The 17,580-nt window shown below is 42.9% G+C and overlaps 1 protein-coding gene across 1 annotated transcript in view; it reads left to right on the top strand.

Annotated features, from left to right (window-relative positions):
* The window catches only part of FAT2 (FAT atypical cadherin 2), a 176,366-nt gene that overhangs the window by 146,690 nt on the left and 12,096 nt on the right, over positions 1-17,580 (top strand). Inside the window, exons 20-22 of the mRNA XM_073621123.1 lie at positions 11-156; positions 8,139-8,544; positions 8,632-8,785. Coding sequence (XP_073477224.1) covers positions 11-156; positions 8,139-8,544; positions 8,632-8,785 — 706 coding nt within the window. The remainder of the gene's footprint in view (positions 1-10; positions 157-8,138; positions 8,545-8,631; positions 8,786-17,580) is intronic.

The following is a 17,580-nucleotide window of genomic DNA, read 5'->3' as shown; positions in this document are numbered from 1 at the left end:
TTCCCCCCAGGTACAGCATTACGATTTGATGGACATAGCTTTCTACATTACTACCATGAGGTTAGTGGTGGCTGGAAAGTCCAGTTCAGGCTGAAAACCCACCAGCCTAGATCTGTTTTGGTGTTTGTAAATGGCTCTTCTTCATCTCTTCTAGAGGTAGGTTTTATTTATCTGTGAGCAGAAGTATACACTGTAACAATCTGACCAAAATGAATGATATATTATTAACTTTCTTTGAAGGCAATACGTTACCCTTGCAATAGTACCACAAGATCACTAAATTCCTGGTTGCATTTTTAAACCATAACTCTAATTTAAATAAAAAATAATTTAAAAAAGCAACCTGAACTGTAAGGGTCTAGATCAGTTCTTATATTTTCCAACAACACATATACAGTAAAGGATGAGGAAGTGTTCAGCTGACTTATAGGGAATAATAGCCAGATTGACACTGACGCCGCTCACTATCCTCTGATTTGTGTACATGCTCCTTTCTTGGTGACAACCTACAATACACCTGATGATGTCCTATACAGGTCAGGCAGTTAAAGCATATAACTTCATTATGGTATATAGCTTGCAGTGCAGGTCCTTCAGATTTTAGCATGTTGTATAGGTGCCAAATTTAAATCTTTTATTGACAGTTTAACTAATATATCACAGCCATAAATGTAACAGTTTTAAACCTCAAGCTTTGGGGTTAGTGCTAAAGTTGATTTTAGACATAAGGATTTTTTTAACAGTGATGGTAAGATTTAGTGCTTACTTTTAAGGTAAGAGTCTATATGTGGCTATTCATTTTTTACAGGTGTAATACATTTATTTATAAAGAGTAGTGGTATGTCAAGTTATCATCACCAAATCAATAACCCAGAACTGCCAAAGATGTGCAAACAGTTCATAAGAAAGTCCAAATAAAATCTTTATAGTGCACAAATTCACATAAGAACATCCATCAGGAATTTTCAAGGATTACCACTTGTGCAGGTTAAACACCCCCCCCCTTCAAGAAGAAACTCACCTGACCTTTATGCCATTTATTCTCATGACTGGCATAAAGCGCTTTTGTATGTTAACCCAAAATCCTGGGATGAATCTCCATTGCGTCACTCCTTCATCTGGCTTAATCATTACCAAATCATATAAGAAAAAGAAAGAAACGGCCTCCAATAGTATAGTAAAATAACACTCTCTTTTATTAGTTAAAATATCATTTACAAAGTTAACACAATATAAGCTCATCCTAGAAGTAGCATCAGGCAATGCACGGCTGCATCCAACGTGTCCCTTCAGGATGGCGTGTTGCCACGCCCCGATACGTTTCATCCTTCCAACATTAAAAATGAGTGCCTATACTGTTTAAAATCCAGTAATGCACGGTTTTACACTGCTCTGCACACCCTCAGTTTTTCTATACCCTCAGCACTGTTCAAAAAATCTGAGCCAATAGAGGTCGATCTGCTGACAGCCTAAGATTTAAGCTGGCTATACATGGATCAAAATTTGGCTGGTTCAGCTGGAACCGGACAATTTTTGATCCATGTATGGGAACTGTGGTTGAACAGAAGTCGATCTACTTGTCATGTTTTAGCCACTTGATCAGCACTGCAGGCTATGGACTGCAGCACTGATCAGTGTATGGGCTGCCTTACTGCTGCTGAAAGGCTCTGGGCTTTAGCAAAATGGCAAAAAGCCTCTGGCATGAAGAAAGAGGAGCAATGCTAAAGACAATTTACAGCACACACTAATTTTGGTAGCATAATTATCAATGTGGAATGTATGTTCTTAAGTTTTTATCACGTTATTACGGGAAAAAGTTCTGCATTAAGCTGGGTATACCCAGTATATAAAATCAACTGACATTCGGTATGTATGTACTCCACTCTATTCAACAGAAGCCAGTCTAATGCATAAGTTCTGTTCAGCGGGCTGCAGCGCTTATCTGTGTATTCTGAAGTGGCGGAGGGGGCAGTCCCGGGGTGTCCCCATTGTCAAAATACAATAGGACAGCAGGAGAGATCCCTGCATCCAAATCATTTGTGTTGATGGAAAGATCTGTGAGCTATTTTAACTTCAACCAGCTGGTTTAAGGAAAAAAAAAACTCAGTGTATACCCAGCTTTATTCAATTCTGACTTCAGCAAAGTGAATTCTGATTGGATAGTTTGAGTTAATAGACTTTGCACCTTGCACTATTTATTATAAAAGGACTTACAGAAAAGTTTGTTTGCTTTCCAATGTAACTTCTGGAGTGGTGGTAGAATGGTTTTGCTTTAATATACCAGCAGAAACCTATGGCACATCGTTTTCTGGGGAAATGGGCAGTCGCCTATATTTGAAGTTTCCTCTGCTATTATTGTATATATATATCTGGTAGCTGCTCCATGTAATTATTTAACCACCATATATGTGCAGGTTATACAATTGTATATTTTGGTAACACACATGCAATCACTGTCATTTAATGCCCATGGCTAGCATTACACTTGTTTTTGAATATGTATAACTTGGATTTTTTGCTCCTGTGCTGTGATCAGACAATATTTCCTGTAGTGCAGGTTTGTTGTTCTGTAAATGAACTGGCTAAATATTTGTTAGTATAATAATACTTACAATAGTTTAGATCTGTATGTCATGCTTAAAGCACTGAAGTCTCATTAAAGTAAAAGGCAGGATGTGTAGATGATCAAGTAATCTTGCCTGAAGGCTTCTTAGCAAGTTTCTGCTTGTACAGCCTCAGATTGTTTCAACATTTTTGTAGGTGGAAAAGGTACATTTTCTTTTCAGTACATTTCACATAAAATGCATGTGAGCTGTGCAAGAAACCTTTCCCTCATATACAAAAAATAGTATTTGAGTATGTCAGTCACAAGTACAGATGCATTTAGTTCTGATCAGCAGCTAAAAAGTCAAATATAATTTTAGAGGTTTGTTAATCATTAGTTATTTGGCTTGTCTTGTGAAAGCAGTAGAAGAAAAACAGGTTACATTTTTCTTTTGCAATTCGTAATTCATAAAATATGAACGATAAGAATACATTTCGCAGGAAAGAACTAGCGCGCTGATAGAGAATTTCAGTTTGCTTGTTCTGTGTCCTACTGTGCTGATACCCTCTATATTAGGATGTTGAAAACTTTGGAGACAATGTCAAAAACAAATATTAATGAAAACTACGCAAGACGTGACACAGCTGGCACCAATGATGTCAGAGAACTCAGGAAAGTTGTGAGCAGAGGAGTATTGGTAGGCTGGGGTATTTGGTTTATAAGCCCCAGGTCTCCGGGCAGGTGCCTCAGGTCTTGGTTGTATGACACCCCAAATTAAAGTGTAAGCGGAAAAAGCATTGATGGATTAGTTTATAAACAATGCTGTTATGTTGGAGGTGACCTGACCAACAGGTGTGGTAGACCCATGTGTAATGGTAATGTGATCTAAATAAAGAGCCCTCATTAGACAAGATTTATGTCAAGGGATATCTGCCTTCGGTATCTTCAGATCCCACTTGATATCTGGTGAGGAATACTGCTTCACGCCACCTATTAACGATCTACTCCTTATATGAGTTTTCCAGCATCGCTGGTGACAATTGTTTTATATATTTGCTCTCTTTCAACATGCAGTAGAAGCAATTATACAGTGCCTTGCAAAAGTATTCACCCCCTTGGCATTTTTCGTGTTTTGTTGACTCGCAACCTGGAATGAACATGGATTGTTTGAGGATTTGCATCATTTAATTTACAGAACATGCCCACAACTTTGAATTTGTTTTTTTTTTTTTTTTTTATTATTGTGAAGCAAACAACAAATAGGACAAAATAACAGAAAAAGTCAGTGTGCATAACTATTCAACCCCTAAAGTGAATACTTTGTAGAGCCACCTTTTGCGGCTATCACAGCTCCAAGTCGCTTTGGATAAGTCTCTATGAGCTTGCCACATCTTACTACTGGGATTTTTGCCCATTCCTCCTCGCAAAACTGCTCCGGCTCCTTCAAGTTGGATGGTTTGCGCTTGTAAACAGCAATCTTTAAATCTGACCACAGATTTTCTATTGGATTGAGGTCTGGGTTTTGACTAGGCCATTCCAATACATTTACATGTTTCCCCTTAAACGACTCAAGTGTTGCTTTAGCAGTGTGTTTGGGTTATTTGTCCTGCTGGAAGGTGAACCTCCGTCCTAGCCTCAAATCACACACAGAGTGGTGCAGGTTTTGCTCAAGAATATCCCTGTATTTAGTACCATCCATCTTTCCCTCAACACTGACCAGTTTCCCAGTCCCGACTGCTGAAAAACATCCACACAGCATGATGCTGTCACCACTACGTTTCACTGTGGAGATGGTTTTCTTTGAGTTTGATGTGTTGGGTTTGCGCCAGACATAGTGTTTTCTTTGATGGCCAAAAAGTTCAATTTAAGTCTCATCAGACCAGAGCACCTTCCTCCATACATTTTGGAAGTCTCCCACATGCCTTTTCACAAACTCAAAATGTGCCATTTTGTTTTTTGCTGAAAGTAATGGCTTTCTTCTGGCCACTCTGCCATAAAGCCCAACTCTATGGAACGTATGGCTTATTGTCATCCTGTGTACAGATACTCCAGTCTCTGCTGTGGAACTCTGTAGCTCCTCCAGGGTTACCTTAGGTCTCTGTGCTGCCTCTCTGATTAATGCCCTCCTTGCCCGGTCTGTGAGTTTTGGTGTGCGGCTGTCTCTTGGCAAGTTTGCTGTTGTGCCATGTTCTTTCCATTTGGTTATGATAGATTTGATGGTGCTCCTTGGGATCATCAAAGATTTGGATAATTTTTTATAACCTAACCTTGACTTGTTCTTCTTAACAACATTGTCCCTTACTTGTTTGGAGCGTTCCTTGGTCTTCATGGCAGTGTTTGGTTAGTGGTGCCTCTTGCTTAGGTGTTGCAGCCTCTGGGGCCTTTCCAAAAGGTCTGTAAAGGTCTGTAATGACAGATCATGTGACACTTAGATTGCACACAGGTGGACATCATTTCACTAATTATGTCACTTCTGAAGGTAATTAGTTGCACCAGAGCTTTTTATGGACTTCATAACAAAGGGGGTGAATACATACGCACATGCCAATTATCAGTTTTTTATTTCTGAAAAATAGTTTTATCTATATTTTTTTCTAATTTTACTTCACCAACTTAGACTATTGTGTTTTCATCCATCACATATAATTCAGATTAAAAAAAAAACATTGAACTAAAGGCTGTAATGTAACAAAATAGGTAAAAAGCCATGGGGGGTGAATACTTTTGCAAGGCACTGTAACCAATAAGGTTATGGTAAGAGGGGACTAAAGAAATAAACAGCCCTCCAACTGAATTTGTGGATAGCACAGAGGAACCTTCTTAGCACCAAAGATATTAACATGTCTCATTTCATTACATATCATAAAAAATAGGATTATTCCTCATTTTAAAACAGTGGACAAAGCCATGCAAATTATTTTATTTAGGCCCCAATGGCCAAATGTAAATCCAGTATTGATGGTGCATAGTGCAAATATAGCCTAATATGTTGAGCCACTTATTCAAAACTGCATACTGTAAATATATGGTTTATACTGTATGTTCATGAGGAAGCCTACACAAACACAGGTAGAATGTACAAGCACAATACTGATACCAGTGGCGGAACTATAGGGGCGCTGCAGTCGCACTTGCGACTGGGCCCTGCTGTTCTGCCACTGTGGGGGGCCCCAAGACCCGGCATCTCCCCCTGCACCTCTGGCTGTCCATTTAGAATGCAGTGAGGGGGAGGTGGGAGGCGAAGATTGGCAGCTCTGTTGCCTGTGGGCGGCGGGATCTCCCTGGGGCTTGTAGTTCTCTTCCTGAGTCTACACAGTTGAGAGGAGAGGGGCCTCTGACCCGAACATCTAGCAGTTTCACTCTTCAGTGTACAAGTAAGTAGGCTCTGCTTGTACACTGTTACTGATCCATGCTTGGGTCAGAGGCTCCTCCCCTCTCCACTTTATACACTGGGGAAGAGAACTACTAGCCTCATGGAGATCCCACCGCCCATGGACACTATAGAGCTGCCGATCGTCGCCTCCCACCTCCCCAGCCCAGGTACCAGCCAGGTATACGAGGAACCCCTGGAAGGGGGGGCAGTCTGGGGACCCTGATGTAAGAGGGTGGGGCCCTCTGGGGACACTAATGTAAGGGGGCTCTCTGGGGACACTAATGTAAGGGGGGCTCTCGGGGGACACTAATGTAAGGGGGGGCTCTCTGGGGACACTAATGTAAGGGGGGTCTCTCTGGAGACACTAATGTAAGGGGGGGCTCTCTGGGAACACTAATGTAAGGGGGAGCCTCTCTGGGCACACTAATGCAAGGGGGGCTCTCTGGGGACACTAATGTAAGGGGGGCTCTCTGGGGACACTAATGTAAGGGGGGCTCTCTGGGGACACTAATGTAAGGGGGGCTCTCTGGGGACACTAATGTAAGGGGGGCTCTCTGGGGACACTAATGTAAGGGGGGCTCTCTTGGGACCCTGATGTAAGTAAGGGACCCTCTGGGGACACTGATGTAAGGGGGGCTCTCTGGGGATACTGATGTAAGGGGGCTCTCTGGGGACCCTGATGTAAGGAGGGGCTCTCTGGGGACCCTGATGTAAGGAGGGGCTCTTTGGGGACCTTGATGTAAGGAGGGGCTCTTTGGGGACCTTGATGTAAGGAGGGGCTCTCTGGGTACCTTAATGTAAGGGGGGCTCTCTGGGGACATTGATGTAAGGAGGGGCTCTCTGGGGACCTTGATGTAAGGAGGGGCTCTCTGGGGACCCTGATGTAAGGAGGGACTTTCTGGTGACACTGATGTAAGGAGGGGGGCTCTGGGGACCCTAATGTAAGTAGGGAGGCTCTCTGGGGACCCTGGTGTAAGGGGAGGCTCTCTGGGGACCCTGGTGTAAGGGGAGGCTCTCTGGGGACCCTGATGTAAGGGGAGGCTCTCTGGGGACCCTGATGTAAGGGGAGGCTCTCTGGGGACCCTAATGTAAGGAGGGGCTCTCTGGGGACCTTGATGTAAGGAGGGGCTCTCTGGGGACCCTGATGTAAGGAGGGACTTTCTGGTGACACTGATGTAAGGAGGGGGGCTCTGGGGACCCTAATGTAAGTAGGGAGCCTCTCTGGGGACCCTGGTGTAAGGGGAGGCTCTCTGGGGACCCTGATGTAAGGGGAGGCTCTCTGGGGACCCTGATGTAAGTAGGGAGGCTCTCTGGGTACCCTGATGTAAGGGGAGGCTCCCTGGGGACCCTGATGTAAGGGGAGGCTCTCTGGAGACCCTGATGTAGGGTGAGGCTATCTGGGGACCCTGATATTAGGGGAGGCTCTCTGGAAACCCCGATGTAGGGGGAGGCTCTCTGGGGACCCTGGTGTAAGGGGAGGCTCTCTGGGGGACCCTGATGTAAGGGGAGGCTCTCTGGGGACCCTGGTGTAAGGGAAGGCTCTCTGGGGACCCTGATGTAAGTAGGGAGGCTCTCTGGGGACCCTAATGTAATGAGGGGGGCTCTGGGGACCCTGATGTAAGTGGGGGATCCGCACCCAGATATGTAACAAATATATATATATATATATATATATATATATATATATATATATATATATATATCTAGCCGGAGTTTTTTTTTTTAGACCCAGCAACACCCCTTGTGGGGGCCCTTCGTGGTTTCTTGCATCGGGGCCCTGAAGATTCTAGTTACGCCTCTGACTGATACTGTATGCCTGTGCTGGAAACTGAATGAGCCTGGTGACCGTGCTCCAAGGCAAAGTTATTAAATGCTTAGCCATGTGCTGGCATGTTCAGTGTAGACAAGACAATGAAAGTAAATCTGACCTTTGAGTTACTGCACACCATTGCTTTATACATTGTGTTAGTAAACTAAAGAGGTAAAGAGGTTTCAGCTAGCTTTTGCAAATTAATGGAAACAATATCCAATCACATTGCTTTTATTAAATGATATTTAATCATGTTAATCATTCTAACCTGTTGGAATATAAAATCTTGTTGGTTGTTACTACTGCATATTACTTCCCTTTGCACTGTCAGTGATGTTTGCCATTTGGCTCTTATGAGCAGAGCACAGTGGTGTTCTCCTCTTAATCTTAGTTTGTTTTTTGGTTTACAGCTTGATAATGGGTATTTGCAATATAAATATCAGTGCCAAGGAATTATGACCAAGAACCTGCTTTTGGAGACAATGGTAAATGATGGAACTCTGCATAGTATTATCCTCGAGGTGACCGCCAAATTTGCCAAGTTCCATGTGGACAGCATAGAATCTGAGCTGCCCCTGCCAGACTGCTCAGGTCATTCTTCTCACCTGTTTATTGGGGCATTGATACAGGAATCAGACTATGTGTCTCAAGGATTCCAGGGCTGTCTGGATGACATCAGCATCAACGGTCAAGCAGTGGAAAGCATGGGGCAGTCTATTCAGCAGAAGGGCACATCACCATGCTGTGATCATAACCATGCTTGTAAACACAACCCATGTCCCAGTGAGAGAATGTGTGCAGAAATGCCCAATGGAGGTAAGAGGCCATGGCTTCATTATAGAGTTGGTTGCTTTAGATCATTAGCTGTCAAGTTGTTAACATTTATATTATTTATTTCTCCAGCATATGCCTGTCTATGCCATTCTCCCTTCCCTGGCCCCAACTGTGTCATGGGTACCAACCCTTGTGCCACATCTTCTTGCTCACATGGCAGAATTTGCTCACCCATGTCCAATGGATTTACATGTAGCTGCCCTCCAGGATATCAGGGTGACAGGTAAGATTGTCTTACAAGCTTCCAGCACTCTTTTTTTTACTTTGTATGATTCAACTACAGCTAATCATTCCTATTTTTAGACAAGATGAGCTTTGGGGTTTTTGTTTAAGAGACCAAAGTTATATTTCTGTGAATCCTGCACTCTGTTTTTAAAGATTCTCATGCAGCTAGTCAAATACTTGAACCAGTCAAACAATCATGCATGAATGCATGGAAAAAAAAATCTCGCCAGATCAGTGCTGATCAGCCATACATGGGAAAATAATTATTGAATTTTACCTTTGTACACTGCTGATTAAAGCAAACCAGTCCCAAATAAAATTTAGTAAAACTAAGCTGATTGTGTAAACGTGCACACCAGTCTGGGAGCCTCCCCATACCAAGCCTCCAACTGCCTGCTTTACAGTAAGCCAGAGTAGCTTAAAGCATATCTAAACCCTTAAACAAAAAATTTAAGCCAAACTCCAGTTGGTTAAAAATTACAAGCGTCTGAGCTTTCCTCAGAAAATATTGGTTACCCTGCTATATGCTTTTTGAGGTTTTATTTTGGGAAGTTCTATGCTAGAAAAATAATAGTAATAAAGTAAATAAAAACCGAACCCCTAAAATTAGGTGACCACAATAAACTAATGAATTAATCTATACCAATGTACAAATTAACTTATGATACCAGGTGTTGCCAAAAAAATTCTAGGAATGTTGGTTTCAGTGGCTAGAAACACTGCAAACTGTAGATCTTTGGTTGCCAAATTATTAGATATAGGAGGCTTTATGTGCAGCCTCTGATTTTACCATAGGACTGCACATAATATTTGGTCTATGTAATGCTACAGAAGACTTTTAGGCACATAGTTACATAAGACTGTTTAAGATCACTACATATAAAGTCCAGTACATTTCAATTACAATTGTGCTACCTGTAGTTTCCCAAAAAAAATGCTATCACCAACTTTGAGATTCCCCACAGCAAGCTCCATTATCAAAGATCAGAGAAAAGAAAACTAAAAAAAAAAAAAAAAAAAGGGAAAAAGAAATGAGCAGCACATTCTTATCTAGAACACCTGCTGATGAAGCAGGAAGGCTGGCTGTTGTGGTCCAAAGGGCACACATTAAGTACCAAAGGGCAACATGCTGGGGTCTAGACAACTTGTCTGGAATGTAGTACAAAAAAGTATATCATGTAATAAACATAGCTACTCCTTATCAATTATATGCAGACATAAAAAATCAAACAACTTTTTGTTTTTTCCACTGATTGCTGTTCCCCATTTCTTGATATGTTACCTATATGATGTTTAATACCGATGTAACTAAGAGTGTACTTGTGAATTGCAATATGAATCTCACAAAGCACTAGAACATGTATATAGTTTATGTAGTTTATTGAGCTAATGATGGAGATTTTCAAGTACTGTAGTTTGACGCCATTCCACAAGCATGCACAATTTTAAAGCTTGATATGTTAGGTATCTATTTACTCTGCGTAACATCATCTTTTATATTGTACTCAAAAAATGGGTTATATATTGTGGGTTTTTTTTGCATTCAAATTCATTAAAGTGTATTTCTTCCAAAAAATTGCGTTTAAAAAAACTGCTGCGCAAATACCGTGTGACATAAAAAATTACAACAACCGCAATTTTATTCTCTAGGGTCTCTGCTAAATATATATATCTATATATATCTATATATATATATATCTATATATAAATATATAGACATATATATAGATATATATACCGTAAAACCTTGGTTTGAGAGTAACTTGGTTTGAGAGCATTTTGCAAGACAAGCAAAATTTTTTAATAAATTTTGACTTGATATACAAGCGATGTCTTGATATACAAGTAGCGTCATATCACAACTGAGTATAAAAGAGAAGAGAGGCGTCTCTAAGTTTAGCAATATGGTTACATTTAATGAAGGTACAACATTTAGCAACTCAGGTGGTTGATTATTAAAATGGGCACATCTAAGTATGCAGTCATCCTGGGTAAAGCTGTCCACATAGACCAGGCATGTCCAAAGTCCGGCCCGCGGGCCAACGAGGCCCGCGTTCTGGTTTCGGACGGCCCACCTGGTGATTTTGACATATATATCTTTTGTGGCCCTCAACCAATCCCCTAGCGCCAGGGGCCACAAAAGATAAATGCTGGCTGCCTTGGAGGGACGGGACGAGCACCGTACATACAGGAGTATTTCCTGTTTACATGGCGTCCTGTGTAAAGGGAAGTCCCGTCTCCTTCGCTGCCATTGGACAACTGTTCTGTCCATCACAGGAGGCGGGACTTTCAATTAAAGAGGCCACTGAGAAAACAGGAGTTTCTCCTGTATGTCTGTTGGCGCTCGACCTGCCCCCTCCCTGTCTGCTCCAAGGCTGCAGATGGACATGAATCAGGCTGCACTGACGGGAATGGTGAGTCTGTATTCATGTCAATGTGGGTGCTGCATTAATGACAATGGAGTGGGTGCTGCATTAATGACAATGGAGTGGGTGCTGCATTAATGGCAATGGAGTGGGTGCTGCATTAATGGCAATGGAGTGGGTGCTGCATTAATGACAATGGAGTGGGTGCTGCATTCATGGCAATGGAGTGGGTGCTGCATTCATGTCAATACGGTGGGTGCTGCATTAATGGCAATACGGTTGGTGCTGCATTCATGGCAATACGGTGGGTGCTGCATTCATGGCAATACGGTGGGTGCTGCATTAATGGCAATACGGTGGGTGCTGTATTCATGGCAATGGAGTGGGTGCTGCATTCATGGCAATATGGTGGGTGCTGCATTCATGGCAATACGGTTGGTGCTGCATTCATGGCAATGGAGTGGGTGCTGCATTCATGGCAATACGGTGGGTGCTGCATTCATGGCAATGGAGTGGGTGCTGCATTCATGGCAATGGAGTGGGTGCTGCATTCATGGCAATGGAGTAGGTGCTGCATTCATGGCAATACGGTGGGTGCTGCATTCATGGCAATACGGTGGGTGCTGCATTCATGGCAATACGGTGGGTGCTGCATTCATTGCGCTTGTGAGGCTGCAGAATGGCACTGATTAGGCTGCATTGATGGGCACTAACCCTTATTTTGCTTCACAGTTCTTTTTTTAAAATGTAAGATTTCTTCCTGAAACTTCCTTTTTAAAAGTTAAGGTGCGTGTTATAAGCTGATAAATACGGTATATCCAAATAACACACCCAAGCTCATCTCTTCACCACACACAGCCACAAAGGCAAGAGAATTCTTGTTGGGCAGTGTATTAGTGCTCGGTAGGACACACTTAGACCAAATTTTAATGGTTTAAAGAATGTCAGGCAAAATGGTCGGCCCTCAAGCATGTTCACTTCATCAAATCTGGTCCTCTTTGAAAAAAGTTTGGACACCCCTGGCATAGACCATCCTCTGCACCGCCATCAACGTCATCCCTTCCACTCTGCACTCCGCGAGCACTTCAAGCCTCGCTCTCAGAACGCTCTACTGCAGGGTAGTCTTTCTGGTCATGATTGCAGACTGACATCAGTAAAAGCCGGTGGTAAGGAGGATGGTCTATGTGGACATCTTTACCCCGGATGCCTGGATACTTAGATGTGCCTCTTTTAATCATCAACCATGTGAGTTGCTAAATGTTGGATCTTCATTAAATGTAATCATATTGCTACACTTAGAGGCGCCTCTCTTCTCTTTTATACTCTGTAGCTCCTGATGGATTTTACTTCTGGACTTTACTTTAAACCATTAAAATTTGGTCTAAGTGTGTCCTACCGAGCACTAATACACTGCCCAACAAGAATTCTCTTGCCTTTGTGGCTGTGTGTGGTGAAGAGATGAGCTTGGGTGTGTTATTTGGATATACCGTATTTATCAGCTTATAACACGCACCTTAACTTTTAAAAAGGAAGTTTCAGGAAGAAATCTTACATTTTAAAAAAAGAACTGTGAAGCAAAATAAGGGTTAGTGCCCATCAATGCAGCCTAATCAGTGCCATTTCACTAACAGGGTCTTAAAGGGACATTAAGTACCAGGAGTGCAGAGTATGGGGGGTGTTGAACTATGTGCAGAGTTCAGGGGTGTGCTACATGCTACATACATAGTGCTGCACAAAGAGTGCAAAGTTCCGGGGTGCACTGCACACAGAGTGAAAAGTTCAGGGGTACACTACACCCAGAGTGCAGAGTTTAGCCTTCTTCCACAGCTGCTTACCTCTGCATCCCCTATCCACATCTCACTTTCACCCCTCTTTAGCTCTGACCTCTGCATGCAACCCCCCTTCCACAGCCCCATCTTAACCCTTCCTCCTTAAAAGCTCCACCATCTTCCACATGTTTTAATTGTGTTGCTGTATTAAGCTGAAGCACCCAGCCATCTCTAGTACCTCCCTGCACACTGTAGGTGGCTCTGCCTCTCTCACTTGCAGGGATATCATCCAGTGGGGTGTCAGCATCCGCATTGCGCCCCGGGCACCTGCATCTTCCTTGTCACCATCCTGCACTCAGTGGGAGCCACTTAGGAGATCAAATCTGTGGGAGCCGTTGAGAGACAAGCTGTCACTTGTAAATACAGAAGCTGAACTTCTGTGCTTCCAAGTAAAAGTAGTAGGCAGGGTGCAGAGGGCCTGAGCCAGAGTTTGTGGAACTGAGTTCCACAAAGTGTCAGCTGAAGAAAAGCCCTGTCTAAAAGTGAGGAGAAATCCCAAATTTTCAGTTTTCATTGCAGTTGGACCAGAGAGGAAGTCTTCCAATGAGGATGTCTTCCAATAAGAGGAGATTTCCCTCACTTTACAGAGATTTCTGTAAGACAAGTAAAGGGAAATATCTCCAAAGGGACACAAGTGGCAAAAGAAACGTGAAAGGGATTTTAAAGCTGAAGTTTAAAGTAGTATTGAACCCAAAAGCAGGCATTTATTACAGTGCCTTGAAAAAGTATTCATACCCCTGTTTTCCAACAGAAAAAGCTGTCCTACAAATGTAGCAGTTAGAGTGATGAGGCAAACCATTTACCATTCACTGGGGTGCTTACAATGATCAGATTTTATTTATGTAAAAGTAAACAAAAAAAGGAACAAAACTGCTGCTGTAAATGCTTGCGTAACTGCAATGTAAGCTGAAGTTTGGCTTAAATGTTCTAATTTATCTAAATCTGCATCTAACACTGCCATTCCCCTCAAACCAACAATGCTGCTATCCAAAGGTGTCTCCGTGCTTCTTCGTCCAGAGTGGGGGCACTCTTATACAGGAAGTGTGTTACTGGCCGGATTACCAGGTGAAAACTGGGGGGGGGGCTTAAAAAGAAAACAAATGCATCCACCCCATCTAATGATTGGTAAGCTGCAATATATTGCAATTTGGGTTTTGGGTTTAAGACTGCTCCAATCTGCTTATATTTGGTCTTCCCTGGTCCTCCCTTCTCCCTAGTGTACATGCTAATTACGTTCTAAAATAAAACCTGTCTTCATTAAATAGCTTGTTTTAAAATAAGTGATATCATTACTTCTTTAAACAATGAAGACAGATCAAGGCTGGTGGGAGGGATGCTGTACATAGCTCTCAAAAATCTCACCCTACCTCAATACTTCTCTAAAGAGCCCTCAACCTTGATACAAGAAATGGACTTGCTCTTCAGAGGAGCTATGCAAAAAATAAATCTCCTTCAATGGTGGGTTTCAGTCTGGAGGCGCGAGTGTTCCTAGCAAGACTGTATTTGCATGCAGACTGCCCTAGGTAGCCCCACTTATGATGCCTTCATGATTGGAAGAACTGAGCAGCAGACTAGGAACAGTCAGAAGGAAAGGGCTAGATCAGTGGTGGTAAACTTGAAAATTAAAGAGGGCCATACGTGAGGGCCCCTACACAGAGGGCTGCACAATGGCAGTGCATTTTTTGGCATTAGGCCTGGTTCACACCTATGCAGGTTTCAGTTGATGCAAATATCAGGTGCATTTTGTGTTTTCAAATACACGTTTTTGATCCATTGAAGTCTATGGAACCAAAAACACAACCTGCTGGTCCCTGGTCCTTTTCATAAAATGCACAGATGTGTATGTGACCCATAGGAAACCATGTTAAATGGACCATAGTGTGTTTCTGCAAAACTGAAATGCACTAAAAAATCCATAGGTGTGAACTAGGCCTCAAGGTGCATTGCTTCAAGTAAGGCAACCCATTCACAATGAATGGGTTGTAATGCACATTAATGTCAGGAAATTTAAGTCCTGCTGCTTTTTATGCAATGCACTTTGATGAGTCAATGAGAGCAAAATAACCACAAACATTGGTGTCAGTGTTCATAATCAAAACCACCAGCATTGTTGTCAGTGGATGCAATAATAACCCCTCAGCACTGGTGTTATGGCTACAACAATAACCCCAAGCATTGATGTCAATGGCTGTAAAAGTAACCTCCAACAGGTGGTTGATTATTAAAATGGGCACATCTAAGTATGCAGTCATCCTGGGTAAAGCTGTCCACATAGACCAGGCATGTCCAAAGTCCGGCCCGCGGGCCAACGAGGCCCGCGTTCTGGTTTCGGACGGCCCGCCTGGTGATTTTGACATATATATCTTTTGTGGCCCTCAACCAATCCCCTAGCGCCAGGGGCCACAAAAGATAAATGCTGGCTGCCTTGGAGGGACGGGACGAGCACCGTACATACAGGAGTATTTCCTGTTTACACGGCGTCCTGTGTAAAGGGAAGTCCCGTCTCCTTCGCTGCCATTGGACAACTGTTCTGTCCATCACAGGAGGCGGGACTTTCAATTAAAGAGGCCACTGAGAAAACAGGAGTTTCTCCTGTATGTCTGTTGGCGCTCGACCTGCCCCCTCCCTGTCTGCTCCAAGGCTGCAGATGGACATGAATCAGGCTGCACTGACGGGAATGGTGAGTCTGTATTCATGTCAATGTGGGTGCTGCATTAATGACAATGGAGTGGGTGCTGCATTAATGACAATGGAGTGGGTGCTGCATTAATGGCAATGGAGTGGGTGCTGCATTAATGGCAATGGAGTGGGTGCTGCATTAATGACAATGGAGTGGGTGCTGCATTCATGGCAATGGAGTGGGTGCTGCATTCATGTCAATACGGTGGGTGCTGCATTAATGGCAATACGGTTGGTGCTGCATTCATGGCAATACGGTGGGTGCTGCATTCATGGCAATACGGTGGGTGCTGCATTAATGGCAATACGGTGGGTGCTGTATTCATGGCAATGGAGTGGGTGCTGCATTCATGGCAATATGGTGGGTGCTGCATTCATGGCAATACGGTTGGTGCTGCATTCATGGCAATGGAGTGGGTGCTGCATTCATGGCAATACGGTGGGTGCTGCATTCATGGCAATGGAGTGGGTGCTGCATTCATGGCAATGGAGTGGGTGCTGCATTCATGGCAATGGAGTGGGTGCTGCATTCATGGCAATGGAGTAGGTGCTGCATTCATGGCAATACGGTGGGTGCTGCATTCATGGCAATACGGTGGGTGCTGCATTCATGGCAATACGGTGGGTGCTGCATTCATTGCGCTTGTGAGGCTGCAGAATGGCACTGATTAGGCTGCATTGATGGGCACTAACCCTTATTTTGCTTCACAGTTCTTTTTTTAAAATGTAAGATTTCTTCCTGAAACTTCCTTTTTAAAAGTTAAGGTGCGTGTTATAAGCTGATAAATACGGTATATCCAAATAACACACCCAAGCTCATCTCTTCACCACACACAGCCACAAAGGCAAGAGAATTCTTGTTGGGCAGTGTATTAGTGCTCGGTAGGACACACTTAGACCAAATTTTAATGGTTTAAAGAATGTCAGGCAAAATGGTCGGCCCTCAAGCATGTTCACTTCATCAAATCTGGTCCTCTTTGAAAAAAGTTTGGACACCCCTGGCATAGACCATCCTCTGCACCGCCATCAACGTCATCCCTTCCACTCTGCACTCCGCGAGCACTTCAAGCCTCGCTCTCAGAACGCTCTACTGCAGGGTAGTCTTTCTGGTCATGATTGCAGACTGACATCAGTAAAAGCCGGTGGTAAGGAGGATGGTCTATGTGGACATCTTTACCCCGGATGCCTGGATACTTAGATGTGCCTCTTTTAATCATCAACCATGTGAGTTGCTAAATGTTGGATCTTCATTAAATGTAATCATATTGCTACACTTAGAGGCGCCTCTCTTCTCTTTTATACTCTGTAGCTCCTGATGGATTTTACTTCTAATGCCCTTGTGGAGGCTGCCATTTGTGGATGGACATTTTATGGTTACACAACCTGGTCACATTGCTATAATCTTTTTATATGGACTATAAACTGAAGGACCTATGAATAAATGGTTGTTGAACAAATCATTTGAGTTTCCATTATTTCTTATGGGGAAATTTGTTTTGATATACAAGTGCTTTGGATTACAAGCATGTTTCTGGAACGAATTATGCTCGCAATCCAAGGTTTTACTGTATAATGTTTGGATGTTCTGTGTAATTTTCTAGCAAAAAAAAAAAAATGATTTTTACATGTAGGAGAGAAATGCCAGAATCGGCCTGGAAGTGCTTTAAACTCTGATATATGCTGTAATTAATTTAGAAAAATCAATAAAAAGCATCTTAAAAAAAAAGAATTATGAAAGCTTTGGATTAGCATAATTTCAAGCTAACTGGCAATTAATTTAATTGATACTCTCCTAGGATAGTTTTCTTAGACATTCCTCCAGTGCATTGGGGTAAGGAATGGTTAAATCACCTCTCTGTTATTTAAAATTTTTTTTTTTTTGCTTGTGACCTGTTGTAGAGAATTTCCTTCACTTCCTG

Source organism: Aquarana catesbeiana, linkage group LG03 (assembly GCF_042186555.1).
Source record: "Aquarana catesbeiana isolate 2022-GZ linkage group LG03, ASM4218655v1, whole genome shotgun sequence".
Lineage (NCBI taxonomy): Eukaryota > Metazoa > Chordata > Amphibia > Anura > Ranidae > Aquarana > Aquarana catesbeiana.
This window is presented reverse-complemented; position numbering and strand designations above follow the sequence as displayed.